This window comes from Solanum dulcamara, chromosome 1 (genome assembly GCF_947179165.1).
Source record: "Solanum dulcamara chromosome 1, daSolDulc1.2, whole genome shotgun sequence".
Lineage (NCBI taxonomy): Eukaryota > Viridiplantae > Streptophyta > Magnoliopsida > Solanales > Solanaceae > Solanum > Solanum dulcamara.
The window spans coordinates 63165035-63187712 of NC_077237.1; the positions used below are offsets into that span (position 1 = coordinate 63165035).

The 22678-nt window shown below is 38.1% G+C and overlaps 1 protein-coding gene across 2 annotated transcripts; it reads left to right on the forward strand.

Moving 5' to 3' along the window:
• The first annotated feature begins 9923 nt into the window (after positions 1-9923).
• On the forward strand, positions 9924-11602 carry LOC129888402 (uncharacterized). Of its 2 annotated transcripts, none has more exons than XM_055963382.1 (4): positions 9924-10007; positions 10175-10359; positions 10436-10502; positions 10752-11602. In XM_055963382.1, exons 2-4 carry the CDS (start codon positions 10196-10198, stop codon positions 11028-11030), a joined length of 510 nt encoding a protein of 169 aa, XP_055819357.1. In that variant the 5' UTR covers positions 9924-10007; positions 10175-10195; the 3' UTR covers positions 11031-11602. The 2 variants fall into 2 exon arrangements, with proteins under 2 accessions (XP_055819357.1, XP_055819366.1); XM_055963391.1 differs by having other exon boundaries at positions 10439-10502; positions 10752-11601.
• The last annotated feature ends 11076 nt before the right edge of the window (positions 11603-22678 follow it).

A 22678-nucleotide genomic window follows, 5' to 3' on the forward strand; every position in this document is an offset into this window, starting at 1 on the left:
TCAGAAACCCAGCGAAAGGGGAAGGCTCAGGTCTCGGAGTAATTGCTTAATATTTTTTGAGGCAAGTGAATTTCTAAACCTCAGTTTAAGCTTGTAGATGCTTGTATTTCCGTGTTATGTGTACTAGGAAGTAATGAGAATTGGACTGGGTTATTGACTGTATGATTGGCCTTAAAAATGGAGATGAGGGGTATAAAATGGTGATCTAATGACATGTATTGGTGGAATTGATATGTTGTGATTATGGGTTTATTTTGGACATGTGAAATGACTATGTTGATGTGAGATAGGAAAAATTATTATTGTTGTCATATTATTATCGTGAATTATATGAACATAAATTGATTGCATTGGTTCTGACATATTATGTGAGACTGAAAATGATACGAAACAAAAGGGGTCGGGCCACACGCTCCGTGGCAGGTATTATGAGACAAAAGGGGTCGGGCCACACGCTCCGTGGCAGGTATTATGAAACAAAAGGGGTCGGGCCACACGCTCCGTGGCAGGTATTATGAAATAAAGGGGTCGGGCCACACGCTCCGTGGCAGGTTACATGGACAGAAATGTCCCCCATGGGTTCTGGACTGTGATTCAGCGGATGTGTACCGATAGGACAGACATGCATCATTTCATTGCACTGCATTGCACCTTTCTGATATTTGTGACTTTGTGTTTACCCCCATATTGCTCTGTGTGCTGAACTTGACTTGGTATGATTCATTGACGAGACTATTGATGAGTATTTGTGGACTGTATTACTATTGTTATTGTACAAGTGTAGAGTTGGGCTGATTTTATGCAGGTTGTAGTTAAGGAGGTTCGGTTGGGAGGACAAGAGTACTTGTATCTATTAAGCTTTTCTTAGTTTTAGCTATCCACTTGTTGAGTACCATGTTGTTTGGTACTCACCCCTTGCTTCCACACTTGTGTAGGTTGTGAGCCCGGACCTGCCTGATCTTATACTGTTTTCCACTACAGCCGAGGTTATCAATTTTGAGTGTCGAGGTAGCTGTTACATCCATCTAGCGGACACCTCTTACTCTTTTATTATGTTTTAGTCCTACTCTAGAGACAAAGACATTGTGACTATATTTTCTTTCGTACTTCGGTAATATATTAGTGGCTTGTATACGTGACAACCAGTCTTGGGGGATTTTGGAGATTATTTATTTATTTTTGACTAAGTTGAACCTTGTTTTATCTCAATTACTTCCGCATTTACTTTTCGTTGAGTTTTAGGCTGACTTGTCTCGGTGGATTGAGATGAGTGCCATCACACCCGAATTTGGGTCGTGACAAGATGGTATCAGAGCCCCGGGTTCATAGGTCTCACGTGTATACAAGCCGAGTCTATGTAGAGTTTTGAGGATCGGTACGGAGACGTCTGTACTTATCTTTGAGAGGCTATGAAGACTTTTAGGAAATATCTTCACTTTTTGATTCTCTATCGTGCGTCCTTGATCCGATCTATTTTCTATTGCCTCACTCCGTTCTCTCACATATAGTGGTGACTCTTACTTGTTTTTATGTGCGTGTAGTTGAAAGGTCATCATGTGATCTAGGTCTAATTTGGAGGTGGAAGTAATAAACTTATAGAAAGGGTGTTATGTGAGATTTGTAATGCACGACGATTTTAAAAGAGTAAGTAAGGTTATGGTTCAATAGTGTAATTTGAGGATATAGTATAAGAAGAGGAACAATGGTATGGAGGATTATATGAGTCTTATATTTCTGGATAGTGGTTAAGAATCGAGAATGATGCTTGTTTGGCCTACCCGATATTTAAAGTGGTTCTACAATTGAGAATGGTATAGTTAGGGAAATGACTATTTTATGAGCACTGTGCCCTCAGAGACTACAGACTGTAAAGTTCGTCGTGAAAGAATGAGTTACATAGTGTGTGATGAGGATGATTTTGCGCTAATTGAGCTAAGAATCTCTACAGCGGTTTGATAGGGTAGATGTATATTAGAAAGGGTTATTATAAGTCTACTACCGTGGTACTTGTGATTAATTAGGGTTATTGGTTGTGTTACTTCTGCTATTGACCTTACCTACTAAAGGGTGATATCAATTTTGAGTGGAGACTAAAATGCCTTGGTAATGTATGACAGTTACGCAATGGATAGAAAGGTGTAGACTATCTAGATATGATCTTTATAGTGGGTATGATGTATTCTAGTGGTGGATTTATCAAACTTTTATGGTGTGGTACTATTGGTATACAAAAACAAATACATCGATTATCAAGTGTGATTACTAACTACTTAAGGAATTATCAGTTGTATCATCTTCTCATATGATGAGATTTGATGTTGCATTCACATTTGAAAAACAACCCAACCAATTTGTTACTAGGGACGCTTGGGGTAAGCATTATCTATAAGAAAGGTCTTAGTGGTGGATTTTGGATATGATTAATACGTTTAGGTTGTGAAGTGTATCCCTAGAATTCTAACTGAGGACTTATAACTTAACCGAAAACTCCAAGGGAGTGGATTGAGATCAGAATGATAAGCTTATGGATAAAGAAAGTAGCAGTGAGTATACTTGTGTGAATGCAATTAAGAATTTTAGTGAGAGTGCGCATAAAATTGGGTTATTCCATTGGATTTGGTTGGTATAACTGGGTTTAAGGTGTTTTGTCGATTGAGAGGTTGACTTCGAGATGATGATAATAGTTATTGAGCATAACGGTAATAAGAATTTGTGATGGATTATGATCAGGGCATAACCATACTTTAAGGATTTTGGGTTAAATAGATTCAATATAATAATAATGATTTGCAGGGATCTAAATTGCGATTTTCTACTATTTGATGAGTGGCGTGGTTGTATGGAAAGTCGTAGAATGTGTTGAGACACCGCTCAAATAGAATTGAAAGAATCTAGATTCATAAATGAAAATAATTAGTAAAAAATAGTTTAGCCTTCGAAACAAGGCGAGAACAATTATATTTTCTCTGGTTGTAAGGGCCGAATGTATCTTCAGAGAGAGTGGAGAATTAAATTTAGTGACACGTGGTTCTATTCATTTGGTTCTGTTTATGGTGGCAGTGTTATGTGTTATTCATATGGGTTACCAATTATTGGATAAGATTTGAGAAATAACTCTATAGGCGTTTGACTCGAGTATGGTAATAAGTTCTTTTGTGGTTTCGAGTTTGGTAACTGGTATAATTAAATTTTAACGAAGGATACAGTAAGATCAATGGAGAGGCGATCAATGATATCTAAGATACGTGAATTAATAAAGGTCTTCAATATATGAGCTAATGTTGATAGATAATGGGATTGGATTACATGGATGGAATTCGAAATTCAAGCTGTTCATTTTAAGTATACATTATGGCAGTAGATTTCGTCAAGGTATAGATTAGTAAGCTGAGAAATGATCGATCACATCAGATCTTGAGCAATTGAAAATACTTGTGTAGAGTTTGGGTCTTACACGTTGTTACTTTTGATCATTAAAAGGCCTAAGAAAGGGCTTCACTTAAAATTTTGATTCAAAAGAATAAGATTGGTAAATGAGTTAGCAAAAGGAATGAGAGTCTGGTATATTAAATAGTTCAAGGTATTTGGAATTTGCTTCATGGAAAGCATCTAAGAAATGATAAAAAAATAAAATACCATGTGTACATCTTAGTTCAAAGTTGAAGATTATATGAATTCTCACCCTTGTGTTCAGATATGACTATACAATGTCGATTGGCTCGACACAGACTTATGAGGGATGTAACAACGACTTTTTTGAAGGTTTGGTTTTGATTTGAATGACAAATAGTGAGGTGTCGAAGATTATGTGTCTATGTAAGGTTAGACTCTCAAATTATGATAGGTGACTTATGGATGCACTACAAGATGGGATATAGTTCTTTATGGTTATTTAGAATATCAAATTGGATTGATACTACTCTGTTAATGAGTTATACGAACTATTGTGATGCGTTACATAGGCACTAGAGGGTAAATAGAGGCTATGTGCTCACAGTATATAGAATTATTTAGGTGACCAAGAATTTCTCTAAGTTTTGGTATGGGGAACAAACTGGTTGATTGTGGGTAGCAAAAAATTCAAAGTGATGGAGTCAGATGAATGAAAATGTTTGATATAAGCACTCTGGGAGAAGTATTTTGTGTTATTCGATCTTGATTTCGTACATTCTTATATAACTACCTATTTTGTTTCGGACATGATTTGAAGTATGATTCGCTCCCTATGCCCACAAGTGTTTCTACTTCAGTGGATGGATATCTAGTGGTTGATCGGTGTACCGATCCTGCGATACCCTTTTGGTAGGGTAGGATGCTTTTGCAAACTTGGTTATTTCAGTTGTGATAGATTTGGTGTTGTTAGGAATTGTTGAAGTATAATAGTGTGATTTTACATGCATAATTCTTTTTATAAGAATTTGTAGAAGAGCTACCATGAATACTTATAGTGGTCCGACAGTCTTAAGTTTCAACTCTCGTTGGGGTCTCGTTCTGGCTATGTATGGTAGAATATGGGCGGCCAATGGGTCTAGTGTTACCGCTCTTAAGGGTTGTTTACAATCACAACTACTGATATACCATTTTCAATAGTGTCGTTAAAGGTTTTGTATGCTTGGGGGTGTTGCTCTCTAGGAAGTTACTCGATCATTTCCTTCTTTAGATTAGATAAGTTTGATTTTCCCATGATGAATACCCGATGTCTAAAGATCAAAATTTTATAACTTAAGGGAGATTGTGATAATGAAATCTTGACAAAACCTGTGATGGTTTGCACATTATGAGTATATGGTGGTTGTTCAAGTTCATTTCTGGTTGTAGCCGGTATTAATTTAGAACTTCATCGTAGGTATGTGAGAAAAGACTCGCCTTGGTAGTTGTGCTATGATTCAATAGGTTTCGATTCAGATTGAATTCATGGGTTAGTTTGTGGCTTGGTAATCACTCCTGATTTGTAAATCTACCAAGGTTTGATTCAAAAATTCAGTTTTTAGTAGTTGATCTTGATGGAATGGTCTTAAAGAGGAGCTCACTTGGAGGGATGAACACCTACTCTAGAATATAATAACTCAAGCTTTAGGTAACGTCGGCTATTCTTTCTTCTCCTTCTTTATGTTCGAGGACGAACATAATTTTTAGTGGTGGATAATGTAATGACCCGTTTGGTCATTTTAAAAATGAGTCATCTCTATTTCATAAAATACTTCCTCCAAAAAAAAAATTATAATTTTGGACTATTCGATAATTATATTTATTTAATTGAGGGGTGAATTTAGATAACTAATTTAATTAATGGGCTAAAGTGGTAATTTATTTAACACCCTATACTACTTATATCATCTTATTAAAATAAATTAGGGGTATTTGCTACTTCTAATACATAAGAGCTTTGGAAAGAAAGAAATGAAAAAAAAACCCTACCTTGCAGACGACGACGGGAAGCTCTCGCCGCACTTCAGTTAAGGTAAGAGAAACCAATGCCTAATCCTAGAATTTCTATAGCTAATTAGATATATATGTATTTGATGAAATCCTATTATGATTATTTTATTGTTTTGTGAAGTAGTATATAGCATGATAGGTAATGTATTGTTTAAAGATAAGTTTGAATCACAATTCCTACATATTGATGACTAATGTTAGGAGTTGATTGGCCAATAAGGTGATAAGGATGGGTGGCAAAGGAAATTATTCATAAAGTACTGTGATAGTATAAATAGGGATGCAGCATGAACTGATGGAAAAGCTCGGATTGTTCTGGTCTCTCCTAAAAGTCCTGAACTTAAATATAATTTGTTTCCATCTTTTCCCCTGGCCATATCTTGTTGTCATGATGTGAAAGTCCCAGATGAGTGGAAATGATCATTCAAGTTCGATCTCGATGTTAGGGTTTCTGATATGTTATCATATATAATCCACATTTTGATATATATTGGTATAAGTAATTAAATATTAGGAGTATTGTATTATATAAATATCATTAGATTTAGGTTATTTGGAGGACTTAAGGTTTAACCCTAGGCTGGGGATTTAGCAAATTATTATAATAATATGGGTGTTGTTAGTTTCGAAATCTTATTATGGTTATTTATTTGATTAGATTACATTGATTCAGAAACCCAGCGAAAGGGGAAGGCTCAGGTCTCGGAGTAATTGCTTAATATTTTTTGAGGCAAGTGAATTTCTAAACCTCAGTTTAAGCTTGTAGATGCTTGTATTTCCGTGTTATGTGTACTAGGAAGTAATGAGAATTGGACTGGGTTATTGACTGTATGATTGGCCTTAAAAATGGAGATGAGGGGTATAAAATGGTGATCTAATGACATGTATTGGTGGAATTGATATGTTGTGATTATGGGTTTATTTTGGACATGTGAAATGACTATGTTGATGTGAGATAGGAAAAATTATTATTGTTGTCATATTATTATCGTGAATTATATGAACATAAATTGATTGCATTGGTTTTGACATATTATGTGAGACTGAAAATGATACGAAACAAAAGGGGTCGGGCCACACGCTCCGTGGCAGGTATTATGAAACAAAAGGGGTCGGGCCACACGCTCCGTGGCAGGTATTATGAAACAAAAGGGGTCGGGCCACACGCTCCGTGGCAGGTATTATGAAATAAAGGGGTCGGGCCACACGCTCCGTGGCAGGATATATGTATTGAGGGGACGGGCCACACGCTCCGTGGCAGGTTACATGGACAGAAATGTCCCCCATGGGTTTCGGACTGTGATTCAGCGGATGTGTACCGATAGGACAGACATGCATCATTTCATTGCACTGCATTGCACCTTTCTGATATTTGTGACTTTGTGTTTACCCCCATATTGCTCTGTGTGCTGAACTTGACTTGGTATGATTCATTGACGAGACTATTGATGAGTATTTGTGGACTGTATTACTATTGTTATTGTACAAGTGTAGAGTTGGGCTGATTTTATGCAGGTTGTAGTTAAGGAGGTTCGGTTGGGAGGATAAGAGTACTTGTATCTATTAAGCTTTTCTTAGTTTTAGCTATCCACTTGTTGAGTACCATGTTGTTTGGTACTCACCCCTTGCTTCCACACTTGTGTAGGTTGTGAGCCCGGACCTGCCTGATCTTATACTGTTTTCCACTACAGCCGAGGTTATCAATTTTGAGTGTCGAGGTAGCTGTTACATCCATCTAGCGGACACCTCTTACTCTTTTATTATGTTTTAGTCCTACTCTAGAGACAAAGACATTGTGACTATATTTTCTTTCGTACTTCGGTAATATATTAGTGGCTTGTATACGTGACAACCAGTCTTGGGGGATTTTGGAGATTATTTATTTATTTTTGACTAAGTTGAACCTTGTTTTATCTCAATTACTTCCGCATTTACTTTCCGTTGAGTTTTAGGCTGACTTGTCTCGGTGGATTGAGATGAGTGCCATCACACCCGAATTTGGGTCGTGACAAGAATTCAAACATCATATTTGGTAGAATAACTCATTAAAACATTTGATAATTCAAATATGCAAGAATTGTCCTTATTGCATAAAGAATCCATGATTCATATCATTTCATTATTCTTTCATTTCATAAGACTCCTTTTTTGATCATAGATATTGCTTTCATAAATATTTATTTGAAGTCAAAGCTTTCAAGTCAAACTTTGTTAAAAATATTGTAAAACTAGGTGGGTTCAAATCACTTCAACTTGCAAATATGTATGTAAATAAATATACATAAATACTTTGAAATCCATTAATTAAAAATCATGTTTTAAACAACCCACCATGAATTTCAAGAACCTTTAAATAGATAAATAAAAGAATTACTTGTAAACCATCAATTCATACCTATGAAATTATGTTGCATCAAAATAGAGCAATAATCATTAGTTTAACCATGATTCATACTATTAAGTAAAATTAAGAATTAACATAAGAAAATATTACTTGAAATCAAGATATTTAATTGAAAGAGTTTTTGGACTACATGAGTGGAAGAACCCATGGATAAACACCCACATAACTTAGAGTAAAGCTTAAAGAAAATAAACATAATTTATCATATAATCAAAATAATTTAGACATGAGAGTGGAAGGAATACTCTCATTGAAACCTTACATACCTGGAGACCGAAGCTTTAGTTTGTACCGAAAGACTTAATGAACACTCTTGAGTTCTAGCTTCTCTCCTCGCCGGAACGTTTTGTGTACTATCCGGAGTATATGAATCACCGGAATAGTATTTGTTCACTAATAAGAACTAAAACTATATTTGAGAATGTGTAAAGAAGTGTATAGAGAGAAGATTTGCTTGAGAAAGCTTGATGGATAAAATGAGGAAATAAGGTGGGTATTTATAGGTGGGAAAGGGGGACCTAACAATAAATAAAATAATTATAAAGAAAAATCTGAAAATTTAGTGGAATATATTGATGTCATGGATGATGTTAAATGGAGGACAATTTATGTCATGAGTGATGTCAAATGTATCTAGATCTTTCTATGGTAGGTGAAATGAGTTATCTTTGACAGAATACTCTTTTGGGGAGCTGCGTTTGAATAAGATAAATTCTTTATTAGGATTTGGTATCTTCATAAGAATTGTAGATATAGAAGTCTAGTTTCATATCGTTTAGGAATCAACCAATTTGGATAAACCTACAGTGACATATGATTTTTCTTCTATAAATACTCATTTCCGTCACAGCATCCTACCTTACAAAAATTAATTTATTTGACCTACTTAACCTCCGAATCTTAAAATATAGTCTTCATAAAAGTTGTAGTTAATGATTGTGTGGTTACTCAGAAAGTTGAATCACTCAATTGGGATATTTTTATGAAACGTTATGCCCAAAATACAGAGGCTGTATCATGTATAGGCGAAAATTGAAACATCGTATACAACGTTTTTAGGGGATGTTACACTTCTTCACTGGATCATTCCGGCACTTTGATCTGAGTTTTTGTTGATTAACTCGAGATTTAGTAAGAGATCCTGAAATTTCTTGAAAAACTTGAGTTAAACCTAAAGAGAAAGATGGAAAATCATCCAACTTTAGTGAATTCATTTGTATACCTTTAGTGATTCTCTTGAAAGGTATTTCTTCATCCGTGATTTTGATTGTATCTAATGTGAAAATAGAAAAATCAAAAGAAATCAGGAAGCACTATTTGAGAGAAAAAGAAGAAAATTTAAATTTTGAAATCTGATGGTGTTAAGTGAATTAAGGGAAAAAAAAAGTAAAAAGCTTATGGAGAGAGAAAAAGTAATTTGTATAAAAGGGAAGACTGACAATCAGTGGCGGAACCAGAATTTTTAATAAGGGGGTTCAAAATTTAAAAAGGTAGACACACGAACTAATCGAAGGGGGTTCGACATCTACTATTTATACATAAAAAATATTTTTTAATCATATATAAATAATATAATTTTTCGCCGAAGGGGGTTCGGATGAACCTCCTAGATACATGCTGGGTCCGCCCCTGCTGACAAGAGAGAGACGAGTTATAGTTAGATACAAATTGACGGAATAAGACTCATAGCCATCCGGATGAAACAGTAGCTAGAAATTATAATTAGTTCTAACTATAACTATTGGAAATAATTACTAGTATGATGTTTGCTTAATTAAGTAATTTCCCCTACAAACAAAGACACAAAGTTTCAGTATTAAACTAATTAAGTAATTTCCCCTACAAACAAAGACAGTTTCAGCATTAAACTAAAATTTGGTGGACAATTTAAAGGACGTATTTTCTAAAAAATATTTCAAGTGGGGCTTCCATGTGCATCCAAGTGCACGTGCATTACACAAAATGGTAAGTACTAAATCACAACCTAAACCCCATCAACCGACAAATCATTAATTTTCACGCGGTTCTGTTCTCTCCTCTTCCATATATATAATCTGCCTTGGCATCAAATAATCTGATCTCCCTCTCTCTCTCCAAAAATCTCCCTCTTGCCTCTTTCTCTCTCGTCCAGTCACGCACATCATCCACCAATTAAACCCACCAGGTACATCTTCTTCCCCAACAAATTATTTGCCGAAAATTTCTTCCCACCATGACATTCTCTATGTTTAGATTTAGTAATTTTGATTTGTATATGTTAATTACTTTTGTGGGTATTAAGATACCGATATCAAATAAATATTGATAATATTCTTCTTTCTTGTTTTCCAGGCTTTGCACAATAAAACAAAAATGAACAAATTTGCCTATCGTCAAAATGCCTTGGTGGGTTTTGGAGAGATTGCTGTCTCTAAAGGCATAGTTTGCCCCAAGCCCCGGAGGAGTGGGCTATTCAATTCTGCCTCAGTTCAGGTTAATGAAACCTTTACCACAAATGCTCCATTGCTGCAAATCAAGTACGTCTCTCTTTTCGTCTCCTTTTTTTTTTATTTGATTGTTTTCTATTTGCGTTTATTTATTTGGGTGTTTTAGCAGTCAAGAAGTGGGGGGTTGCGATTTGAAAGCTGGAACTGAGCTTCTGGATATGATACTCACCAAGGTAAGTTCTCACTCATGACATTTTTTATAGTCCTCTTGATTAGATTTGGGAGCAGAGCTCGAGCTATTTTAATTTAATTTACATATTGTAGTATGAAAAGTTGTTATAACAAAAAAATTGAATTTTTTGAAACTTGTGCAAGTTTACAAAACGAAGTGGTTTCACTCAGCCTGTTTCTTTAGCTACTTCTAGTGTTAACTACTTAATTCAAGTAGCGTAGCTGAGAATTTCTGTTTTTTCTGTGATCAGGGAGGGAGGTATGATGTTGAGTATTCCAATTTTCAGTTGGATTCATCTCCACCATATTTTTGTGGGTCTCCGCCTAGCAGGGCTTCAAATCCCCTAATTCAAGATGTCAACTTTTGTAACGACAACTTTGTACCTATAACACCAATTCCAGAATCAGCAGCACCCTTCTCCTCTTCCAGTCGTGGTTGCGTTCGGTTGAAGTTTGGGAACAATTCAGCTCCTGTGAGGATTGAAGGTTTCAATTGTCGTGGCAGCTGCAGCATCCCTGCTGTTGCTTAGGTATATATAACTAACATTCACTTACTCAGAAGAAGAGAGAATTTTGAGGAGAGTGCAAGAAACCAAGTCGAATGTCGTTTAGCTTTGTGTATATATATTGAATGATTAAAAGGAGGGTGGTCAAAGTCCTATTTGCTGGATGTGCTGATGAATTTTGTTCTGCAACCATAAAAATACCTATGACGCGTATATTGTAATGAGGTGATGAATGAGTATCAAATTCAGAATAGGAAGCCAATAACTTGTAAACTTGAGCTCCAGAGGGTAAAAGATTGTCATATTTCCTCTGGGAGTATTAGGATTTTTTCCAGAATTAGGCTAATATATAGAATAGTGTGAAGACTCGAGACATTTTAACAAGAGATGAGATGATCTTAAGAAATTCTTTTGATATTGTATTCTACTAGTGACTTCCCCCTCCCCCCCCCCCCCTTTCCAGTAAGCTACTGTATTGTTGACAATACTTCAGCTGTGTAGACGGAAGCAGCACGCCATAATGAGTTATCCTGTCAACCTTTGATAATGAGTTATGTAATTATTAAAGGATATATACAACTATCATATACTCAATTGATATTTAACTTTCTGTTTCACAAAAATAGGCTACCGCCTCTTTCTCCAAACACGTCTTCTCCGCAAGCAATTGACTTATTTGATCGTTGTGAGTAATTAAACAATATCGACGTTGTCAGTTGAAAATAGTAAGATGACTCACAAGACAAAAGTGGAAAAGAATGTATTGAAATATGAAAAGGTTAACAACACATAAAGTTTGCCAATTTGACAAAATTTGTAAATAATTGAACAACATAATTAGAATGGAAATTAATAGTGTAAAATCTTGCTAGCCCGGTCATAAAACAATTGAACAACATAGGTAATAATTGATGTTAGAATACTAACCCCCCTAATTTCCCTAAGGAACAAGTCTATTGCGTCTGTTCCTTACGGATTTACTAAGCCTGTTTTACGAATGACATACAATAATAACACAACGATTTATCATGAAAAATTCTGGCTCAAAAGTGTGAAAAATCACGACATACAACTCTATAAGATTTAACTCCACTTTACTAAACTCTGAGTCTCAACAATTGTTTAAGATTACAAACCTAAATAATTACAAATTCTAATTCCTATTTATCAACAATCACCCTTGACTATTGAACCCTTCTCCAAGTTGCCCTCAACTCGAAGAATAACCTATACTATAAACCAACAATGGTTACAACTCAATAACCATTAATACAAACAAACTAAACTCAGAACTAGAATTGTTTATCCTATGGAACAGGTTCTTCAATCTTGTTTCTTTGTATTCGCAGTACTCTGAAACTTCAACCAGAACTCTCCCAAATATGAATTGTCTCTTACTTGAATTTGCTCTATTTGATACTCTCTCTGTAAGTGCGCAAGGTTCTTTGTGAGAACCTTATTGTATTTATAGGCTCAAGACTTCCCCTTCTTTGAGTCGAAGTCTGTTTCTTTTTAATGCTCCCTTTTCCTTGTAGGACTGCTCTAAGGGAAAGAAACTTTATTGCATATTCATTCACTGCCTTGGATCTTTTTCTTCCGCATATATCCGCTTCTTCTAATCCCAATTGGATTTGGTTTGATAGAAACACATAGTAATAACTCGTTCCTTTCTACTGTTCCTTTTGTCTGTCATAAAAATCATTCTTGATCCAACAATTTTTCCCTTTTTGATGATGACAAAACTCGACTCTGTGTGCAAAAATTTCAACTTGTTAAGCTTTTGTTCCTCAAATAGAGAACACTCAGAGAAACACATTAAAGGCCCAGATTAGACTAACTGGGTTATAAATAACACATAAGCAAGAATTCCCCTTTGGGCATCATAAAATACTATAGCAAAGCAAATGAATAAATCTAATATTCAAGGCCACAGTGACCTAAATACAAAACACTCAGTTAACTATACCAGAGTAAGCGCATAAGCAAGGAGATAGACAGTGAAACATAAAGCAAGAAGCCAACATAGTCAGCTAACAAAACATGTACACCACAACATGAATTAAAATGAACAACCATAGAACTTAGCACAAGTGGATACAAAAGACAATGTTTTGGAAAGGACTAGATAATTTTGGATGGAGGACGAGTCGCCTGAGAGGTGGACGGAGGATCTTTCTTAAGCAGCTTATAAAGTCCCTTCAAAGTAGCAGTATTAGTCGACTTTTCCTTTTCCAATGTGTCATGAGCTAGAGCGAGCTCAGCCTTGAGCTAGAGTTCTCTTCGACCACTCCATCATGCTCAAGTCCATAGGAAATGTGCAATTGATCAAGAGCAGCTAAGTGAGAAGCTTTGAGTGCAGCAATTTCATGATCCTTAGCAGCTAGCAGCTAGAATAGCCCACAATCGTTGCATTGGTGCATCAACCCTCCTTTGAAGAGCAGGTACAGTAGCCTCATTCACAACATCCTTCCTAGTTTGAAACTGTCATGTTTTGACAGGGACACCAAAATATTCAAAGATTTTCCCCAACAAAAAGCCATAGCCAAATGCGTGCCTTGTTTTTTCCAGTACACAAATACGATGCATATGACACAAGATGAGCTGTGGAAGGTTTATTTGAACTTGGGAAATTAACAGCTCCACTAGTGTCAGATCCATAAAATTCGCCTCAGTATGCTTTTGTTGCCCGCGCAACACCATTTTGTGCACCACATAAAAAGAAGCTTATGCAGAGGGAGCATGGCACCTTTGTCAATTCAAGTATGAGTCTCTAGTGTTGGATCATTCGAGAACCTTCGGGAGATATCCAAAGCAGAAGGCAATCCATCCAAAGGAGGCCAATCTCGTTTCACATAGTGACACCAACCAGCATTCGGAACCCCCGATATGGTAGCAAGAACATTAGGGGTAAGAGTAAAAGAAACATCCCTAACCACACTAGTAACGGAGGACAATGAACCTGTCGCATAGAACTGACGATCTCCTCTCTACCAATTTTGTGGCGTGTGTCACCTTGAAGGAATAGGTCAGTCCAACCCTAGGCATTCAAGATAAGTAGAATTTCACCCATCTCAACTCCACCAAACCCAGTGATCAATCTCCTTCTAAGCATATTGCGTTACCCAAAGTTCATAATTCTAGATTAACGGGAATCAAGACTGTCCTCGATATCATCACCAATGTTATCAACTCTGATGTCATCCCAGGGCCCTCTTCATTAGTGTTCAAGTCTCCAACAGACTCAGAGGAATGTATATTACCCTCATCGATGGGTTCAACAACTAGCCTAGTTTTGCCAGACCCCATGGGAAGAGCAGGTTTTTAAACCATTTCTGTAGACGAGTGGATGGAACAACATTTTTACCTTTTCATTTCCTCTCTGATTTACTAACCTCGTCATCCTCAATGTATATTGGGTTAAGAGGAGGAACAAGCTCACATTTGGCAGATTTCAATTTTCTGGATGAAAAGGCAAGAAGACCCTCATCCAAAACCTTTTTGACAGATCTGTTTATGTGAACAGGAACAACGACTGATGGTGTAGATTAGGCAACCTAGTCTGGTTCATCAGCTGATATGACCATAGGTTTGCCGAAGGATTTGCGTGGGCGAGACCTTAGACGTTTGGGTATCATCTTCGCAAGTGGGATATCATCTTCAGCATTAGAACCATCATCGTGTTCCTTTGACCTGAAACTGGCAGAAGTTTTCTCAGTCGTGGCAAGCATAGAAAACAACCTCAAAAATTCCCCCTCACTAGATGCCCCAATGTTGACCCGGTCATTCAAATTAGTATCATCTGTAGGGTACCTAGTGTGTTCTCCCTCACGAGGTGCATCCCCCGAAGCTTCCTTGTTGACCCCCATACATGATTCCCCCTGAGTGATAGGTGGAAACCCTTCCAGATGCGAGACACTAAGAGTATCAATGAGAATTACTGATGGTAAGGTGATCCGAATGAGCTTTTATTTGAAGAGGACGAGAGAAAGTACTTAAGAACCTGGCGGTGATAGTTCAAGGGTGGTAGGCGGGAAGACCATGGTTGAGATTTGTGGAAAATTGGAGAAGAGTAGGTTGTAGAAATTTTGGAGAGAATGGAGGGTTCTTGAGATTTTGGGAGAGACGGAGAGTTGATTTAAATGGGAGAGGATTGATATTTAATAGGAGATCCATTTGGAAAGTCCTTTAAGCTGAGGAGTTTTAGTTTGAAAAGAGTGTGATGTGACACTTATGTAAGTTTTGATAGGATTCTTTCTTTTGAAGAGAAACCGACAGTAGGTTGATTTTATAGGATATGCATAATTACTTTTTTATAGAACATGTAAGGGACAGGTTCAAGTGCTAGAATTTTAGATTTTTCATTTTTCAACCAATGTTATGTACATACCTTTTATATTGATTATGCTGACCTTTTGCTCCTGATTTTGTCCTCCTTGTGACATACAAAATACTAAGTTATAGTCCAGGAGTATTTTAGATTTCAGGATAATGTAGGGACATATAAGTTTTGTATAAAAATTGAGTAGTAAATTTAGATCAGATACTGTCACGACCCAAAAATTGAGGTCATGATGGCACACATCTCAAAACCCAATCTGATGTGTAACCCTAAAAATAAAACTCATACAAGACTCCCAAAGGGGAAAGTGATGCCACGATTTAAATAAAAAGAAAAAAAAATAAAGAAATTATCCCAAAACCTGGTGTCATAAGTATAAAGAGCATCTAATACAAGGTTCGAATCTGAAGATACAACATAAGTCTCTGAATGATACAAAAGACTGAAAAATAAAGATAGACTAGTGACGATCCGAATTCTAGGACCTCACCACTAATCTGAGAATACACAATCCGCTAGAATATTAACTGCCACGTGGGGTACCCCGACTAGTATCTGCATCAAAAAGGGACACAGAAGTAGGGGTGAGTACAATTCACATGTACTCAGTAGGTTTTAGCTGACTGAGTATAAGGAATTAATCAAACCTATGAAATAAACTAAGGAACGCTTCCACCTGCATACAGAAAAGTCCCACTTCGGCATCGGTGCTGCCAGTTTATATATATATTGGCGCGAGTAAAGTAAACCCATAATAACAGCTCATAATCACAATTAATCAGATAATTCAAGCAGCACAGATATCAATGCAATGCAATGCAATATGATGATGCAATGATGTGGTGGTACGGTGGAATCAAGACTATCGCACAGCCTGTCGTATACACCTGCCGAGCTGTGCTACCAAGCAGGACCCATGGGGGTCTCGCAGACCATATACCTCAATCACAATATCTCATTATCCTTGCCACCTCCTCGTGGTCAAGGGATCACAATGCATCCACTACCCTGCCGGAAAACTGCCTCGGTCAGGGACTCAAGATACAAAGGTTAGGATCACAATGCATCCACTACCCTGCCGGAAAACTGCCTCGGTCAGGGACTCAATATACAAAGGTTGGGATCACAATGTATCCACTACCCTGCCGGAAAACTGCCTCGGTCAGGGACTCAAGATACAAAGGTTGGGATCACAATGCATCCACTACCCTGCCGGAAAACTGCCTCGGTCAAGGACTCAAGATACAAAGGTTTAAAGGTGTTTCATTTTCTTTCTCAAAAAGAATTTCCATATTTCTCAACTTCCCATGTTTCATGATATGATGAATGAGGATGAATGCATCAAAACACATATGCATGGAAGTAATAATCAACTCACATGTGGTATAAGGTTCAAAGTTCTCAAAACTTAACCTACACATGATATTCACCCTCAATAAATAGTAACGGGAAGAACACACTTTCATTTTAATATTCACCCCTTTCTCAACAATATTTCAATACTCAAGTATGCTCAAAACCCCCAACTCAATCTCTCAGGCGGCATCACAAGTCAAATAATATACTCAAGCCTCTCTCTTAGGCAAATCATAATTCACATGCTCTCAAAGCAAATAAGATAACAAATAAGGCCCCCACACGGGCTATGTAATACAAATAAACCCCGTCACGGCAACACATTAATAAATAAGCCTCCACACGGACATCACAATATATATAACATTCTCAACTCATACTACAACCCCATCTCAAAGTCTATAACATATGAATGACTAATTACCCCATCTCAATCTCAAAGAAAGATAGCCAAACCTACCTCAATTGCCGAAGCCGCACTCGAATACCTCCACCGCACAAGCAACTCTCGAATTCAGCGCCCGAAATGACAACCCACTATCAACAATGAAACATACACGTCACAAGGAGTCCAATGACACCCATATTGATAGGTTTCGGAACCGGGGGTAAAATGGTCCAAAAATTAACTATTTTCGAAAAGGGTCAAATCTGGAAATTTATTGAACAATCCCATTCTATTGGTAATAAGGAACTCATGGTTGAAAAACCCATAAAAATAGAGCTCAAAACGAGTTGGAAATCACAATTTTCCTTAAATTTGGATTAGGGAAGAAACAAAGATTTTTGGGGTTTGAAACTAAAATTTAAGAGTTAAAATCGTCAAAAACTTAATGAAAAAGGAAGGTTTTAGGTCAAAAATCACTTACCCAACACTTTGCCTCAAAAATCTCTTCTCAAATCACCTCAAGGAGTTCAAGAACTCAAACAAATGATGAAAAATATTGAAATGGGAAGAAAGGGGCATTTTCTGCCCAAAAAGTTACTGTTCATGCGTGTTACTGTTCACGCGTGTTTTGTACAAATTTTTGAAAATCACCCTCAAGGTCATTACAATATCCACCACTAAAAAAGATGTTCGTCCTCGAACATAAGATAAAATAAAGTACCTGGGGTCTCAAAAAGCTGAGGGTACCGAGCCTGCATATCAGACTCTAACTCCCTAGTCACCTCCTCAGCAGGCCGATGCTGCCACTGCACCTTGACCGAAACGACCTCCTTGGTCCTGAGTCTACGAAGCCGCCTATCTAGAATAACTGTTGGCTCCTCCTCATGAGTCAAATCCGGACTCAACTCTACCGCATCATAAGAAATCACATGAGACTCATCCGGTATGTACTTGCGAAGCATGGAAACATGAAACACCGGATGGACAGCTGACAATTTAGGGGGTAAGGCCAACTTATACGCCATTCCACCTACTCTCCTCAGGATTTCAAACGGGCCAACAAACCTTGGGCTAAGCTTGCCCTTCTTTCCGAACCTCATCACACCCTTCATGGGCGATATTTTAAGCCACATGCAATCACCCACCATGAACTCTAAGGGACGAACCCTCCTATCAGCATAACTCTTCTGACGACTCTGAGCTGTCAATAGTCGACCCTGAATCAAACGTACCCGCTCCACAGCATCCCTAAGTAAGTTAGTATCCAATGCATCAACCGCAACAGAATCAAACCATCCAATGGGTGATCGACACCTACGACCATACAATGCCTCAAATGGTGCCATTTGAATGCTGGAGTGATAACTGTTATTATAGGCAAACTCTGCTAAGGGCAAGTGTTGGTCCCATCGGGCACCAAAATCAATCACACAGGCCCTAAGCATATCCTCCAACACCTGAATAGTCCGCTTGGACTGACCATCGGTTTGGGGATGAAATGCTGAACTCATCTCTAGCCGCATACCCAAACCACGCTGTAATGCCTTCCAAAAGTGAGAGGTGAACACTGAACCCCGATCCGATACAATAGAGATAGGCACCCCATGCAGCCTAACAATCTCACGAAGATAGATCCTAGCTAACTGATCCGCATTGTAGCTAGTCTTCACCGGAAGGAAATGGGCTGATTTGGTCAATCGATCCACAATCACCCAGACAGAGTCATACTTACCCAATGCCATGGGTAATCCAGACACGAAGTCCATAGTGATACGCTCCCATTTCCACTCAGGAATGGGCATCATTTGCATAGGACCACCCGGTTTCTGATGCTCATACTTCACTTGTTGGCAATTTAAACACTTAGCCACAAAATCAATAATGTCTCTCTTCATGCCACACCACCAATAGTGTTGTTTCAAGTCATGAAACATCTTTGCCACTCCCGGGTGAATCGAATATTTGGAACAATGAGCCTCCTCCAATATCATACGTACCCATTCACTAACCTTGGGCACACAAATGCGACCATTAATCCTCAAAACTTCTTCCGAATTAAGAGAGGCTGATTTTGCTTCACCACTTAACACTTTGTCTCGAATGACCCTCAACTTTTCATCTTCAAACTGGTGTGTACGAATCTGGTCCATCAAAGTAGACCTAGCCTCCACAAAGGCCAAAATACCATGATGTGTAGAAATATCAAGTCGGACCAACTGTCTAGCCAATGACTGAACCTCCAATGCCAAAGGCCTCTCCACAGCCTTAAGAAAGGCCAAACTACCCATGCTAGATGCTTTGCGACTCAGGGCATCCGCTACCACATTAGCTTTGCCCGGATGATAAAGTATGGTAATGTCATAGTCTTTCAATAACTCTAACCACCTACGCTGCCGCATGTTCAGATTCGGTTGAGAAAAGATATACTTAAGGCTACGATGGTCAGTATAGACCTCGCAATGCACTCCATAGAGATAATGCCTCCACAACTTCAGAACAAACACCACCGCTGCTAATTCTAAGTCGTGGGTAGGATAGTTCTTCTCATGTACCTTCAACTGTCGAGAAGCATAAGCTATAACTCTACCTTTTTGCATCAATACACCACCCAAGCCGACTCCCGAAGCATCACAAAACACAATAAATGCCACGCCCTCCTCGGGTAAGGCTAGAATAGGTGCTGAAGACAATAATTCCTTGAGCTTTTGAAAGCTCGCCTCACACTCATCAGTCCACTGAAATGCCACGGTCTTTTGAGTTAGCCTAGTCAATGGAGCTGCAATAGAAGAGAATCCTTGAACAAACCGACGATAGTAGCCTGCCAACCCAATAAAATTCTGAATCTTGGTAACCGAAGTAGGCCTAACCCAATCACGAACCGCTGCAACTTTGGCTGGATCAACCATAATACCATCCTTGGTCACTATATGACCCAAGAATGTCACGGACTCAAGCCAAAACTCACATTTGGAGAATTTTGCATACAACTTCTCCTCTCTCAATCTCTGAAGGACTGTCCTCAAGTGCCTAACATGATCCGCCTCATTCTTGGAATAAACCAAGATGTCATCAATAAACACGATCACAAACGAGTCCAAATAAGGTCGAAATACCCGGTTCATCAACTCCATAAAAGCAGCCGGGGCATTAGTCAACCCGAAGGACATAACCACAAACTCATAATGCCCATAACGAGTCCTGAATGCAGTCTTCGGGATATCAGATTCCCGAACTCTCAACTGATGGTAACCCGACCTCAAATCAATCTTTGATAACACCGATGCACCTTGAAGCTGGTCAAATAAATCATCAATGTGAGGGAGAGGATACTTGTTCTTGATAGTGACTTTGTTCAACTGTCGATAGTCAATACACATCCTCATAGTACCATCTTTCTTCTTCACAAATAAAACCGGTGCACCCCACGGTGATACACTAGGTCTAATAAACCCTTTCTTCAACAAATCTTCCAATTGTTCTTTCAACTCTTTCAATTCTGCCGGAGCCATCCGATAAGAAGAAATAGAGATGGGTTTAGTGTCATGCTCCAAATCAATCACAAAATCGATATCACGGTCAGGAAGAACTCCCGGCAAGTCTGTAGGAAATACATCCATAAACTCTCTCACCACCCTCGTAGTCTCTATATGAGATGACTCCGTGGTGAGATCACGTACATGAGCCAAATAAGACAAACAACCCTTATCCATCAAGCGACGAGTACGAATATAAGATATCACCCCCTTAGGATACGAACTCGGATTACCCTTCCATACTAAGCTAGGTAAATCGGGATAAGCTAAGGTCACGGTCTTTGCATAACAATCTAATATAGCATGATAAGGAGATAACCAGTCCATACCCAATATCACATCAAAATCAAGCATGTCTAGTAAAATCAAGTCTGCACGGGTCTCTCTACCCGAAAATATCACCAAACACCCCTTGTATACCCGATCCACTACTAAAGATTCACCTATTGGGGTAGAAATAGTAATAGGCACAATAAGGGACTCACTCACATAATCAATACCCACATCGAAATAAATCGACACATAAGAATAGGTAGACCCTGGGTCAAATAATACTGACGTAAAATGATGGCAAACTAGAACAATACATGTAATAACCACATCAGAGGCCTCTGCCTCAAATTTACCTAGTATAGCATAGCATAATTAATGGTCACCCTTAGCTTGTGAACTACTACAACCACCACCTCGAGTACTCCATAAAGCACCTCAAACAACTAAAACTGGTGTATTGTAGACAACTTGTGACCCTGGCTAAATAGAAGAAGAATCACATATTTGCCCCTTATTCAAACTCACCATCACAAAACAACCTAAGTAAACTACTCCCAACTCATCATAGGAGGACCGACAGGTCTATGAGCAAGAACAGACCTCTATCACTTCTTAGCCATTCCCGCAATTATAAAAAGAAATAAGACATTCCATGTGCCTTCAAGATACCCAATTTTGAACAACCTGTCCTGACACTTAGTCAAAAAGATATAAGCCTTCTCAACAGTGATAACCTCAAACTTGGGAGACAATACCCTGACGAATCTCTCCAAATCTCTTTTGCTCCTAAGTAAACATAGCAACGCTAGAAGACATAGGTGGAACCACAGATCTCAAAGGAATCCAAAGTGGGCTAATTAGATATCTAAAATTTGAAATCTAACTATCAAAGTCTAACCGACCATCTTCCATACTTTTTTTTGTTGCTCCACATCTTCATACTCATAATCAGGCTCGAATAGGCATCACTAAATCATCCTTAAGCAAGAGCCGCTATTTCGAACCCGACAGTTACTTTTAATGCGGAAGGAATAGATTAGAGGTATACAACACTTAATATGAATAATTCGCACGAAAGGAATCAAAGGAAAGAGTTTCTTCTATTAAGTATCTTGTAGCCTCTCGAAGATAAGTACGGACGTCTACGTACCGATCCGCAAGACTCTACTAGACACCCTACTCTTTAACTTATAAGATCGGTGAACCTAGTGCTCTGATACCAATTGTCACGACCCAAAAATTGAGGTCATGATGGCACACATCTCAAAACCCAATCTGATGTGTAACCCTAAAAATAAAACTCATACAAGACTCCCAAAGGGGAAAGTGATGCCACGATTTAAATAAAAAGAAAAAAAAAATAAAGAAATTATCCCAAAACCTGGTGTCATAAGTATAAAGAGCATCTAATACAAGGTTCGAATCTGAAGATACAACATAAGTCTCTGAATGATACAAAAGACTGAAAAATAAAGATAGACTAGTGACGATCCGAATTCTAGGACCTCACCACTAATCTGAGAATACACAATCCGCTAGAATATTAACTGCCACGTGGGGTACCCCGACTAGTATCTGCATCAAAAAGGGACACAGAAGTAGGGGTGAGTACAATTCACATGTACTCAGTAGGTTTTAGCTGACTGAGTATAAGGAATTAATCAAACCTATGAAATAAACTAAGGAACGCTTCCACCTGCATACAGAAAAGTCCCACTTCGGCATCGGTGCTGCCAGTTTATATATATATTGGCGCGAGTAAAGTAAACCCATAATAACAGCT

What these genes read in the sequence shown, in the direction of transcription:
- LOC129888402 (XM_055963382.1), top strand. Translation starts at nt 10,196, where the DNA reads ATGAACAAATTTGCCTATCGTCAAAATGCCTTGGTGGGTTTTGGAGAG. An exon ending in GCTCCATTGCTGCAAATCAA is followed by an intron (nt 10,360 to 10,435) that starts GTACGTCTCTCT and finishes TGGGTGTTTTAG; the next exon opens with CAGTCAAGAAGTGGGGGGTT. An exon ending in TGGATATGATACTCACCAAG is followed by an intron (nt 10,503 to 10,751) that starts GTAAGTTCTCAC and finishes TTCTGTGATCAG; the next exon opens with GGAGGGAGGTATGATGTTGA.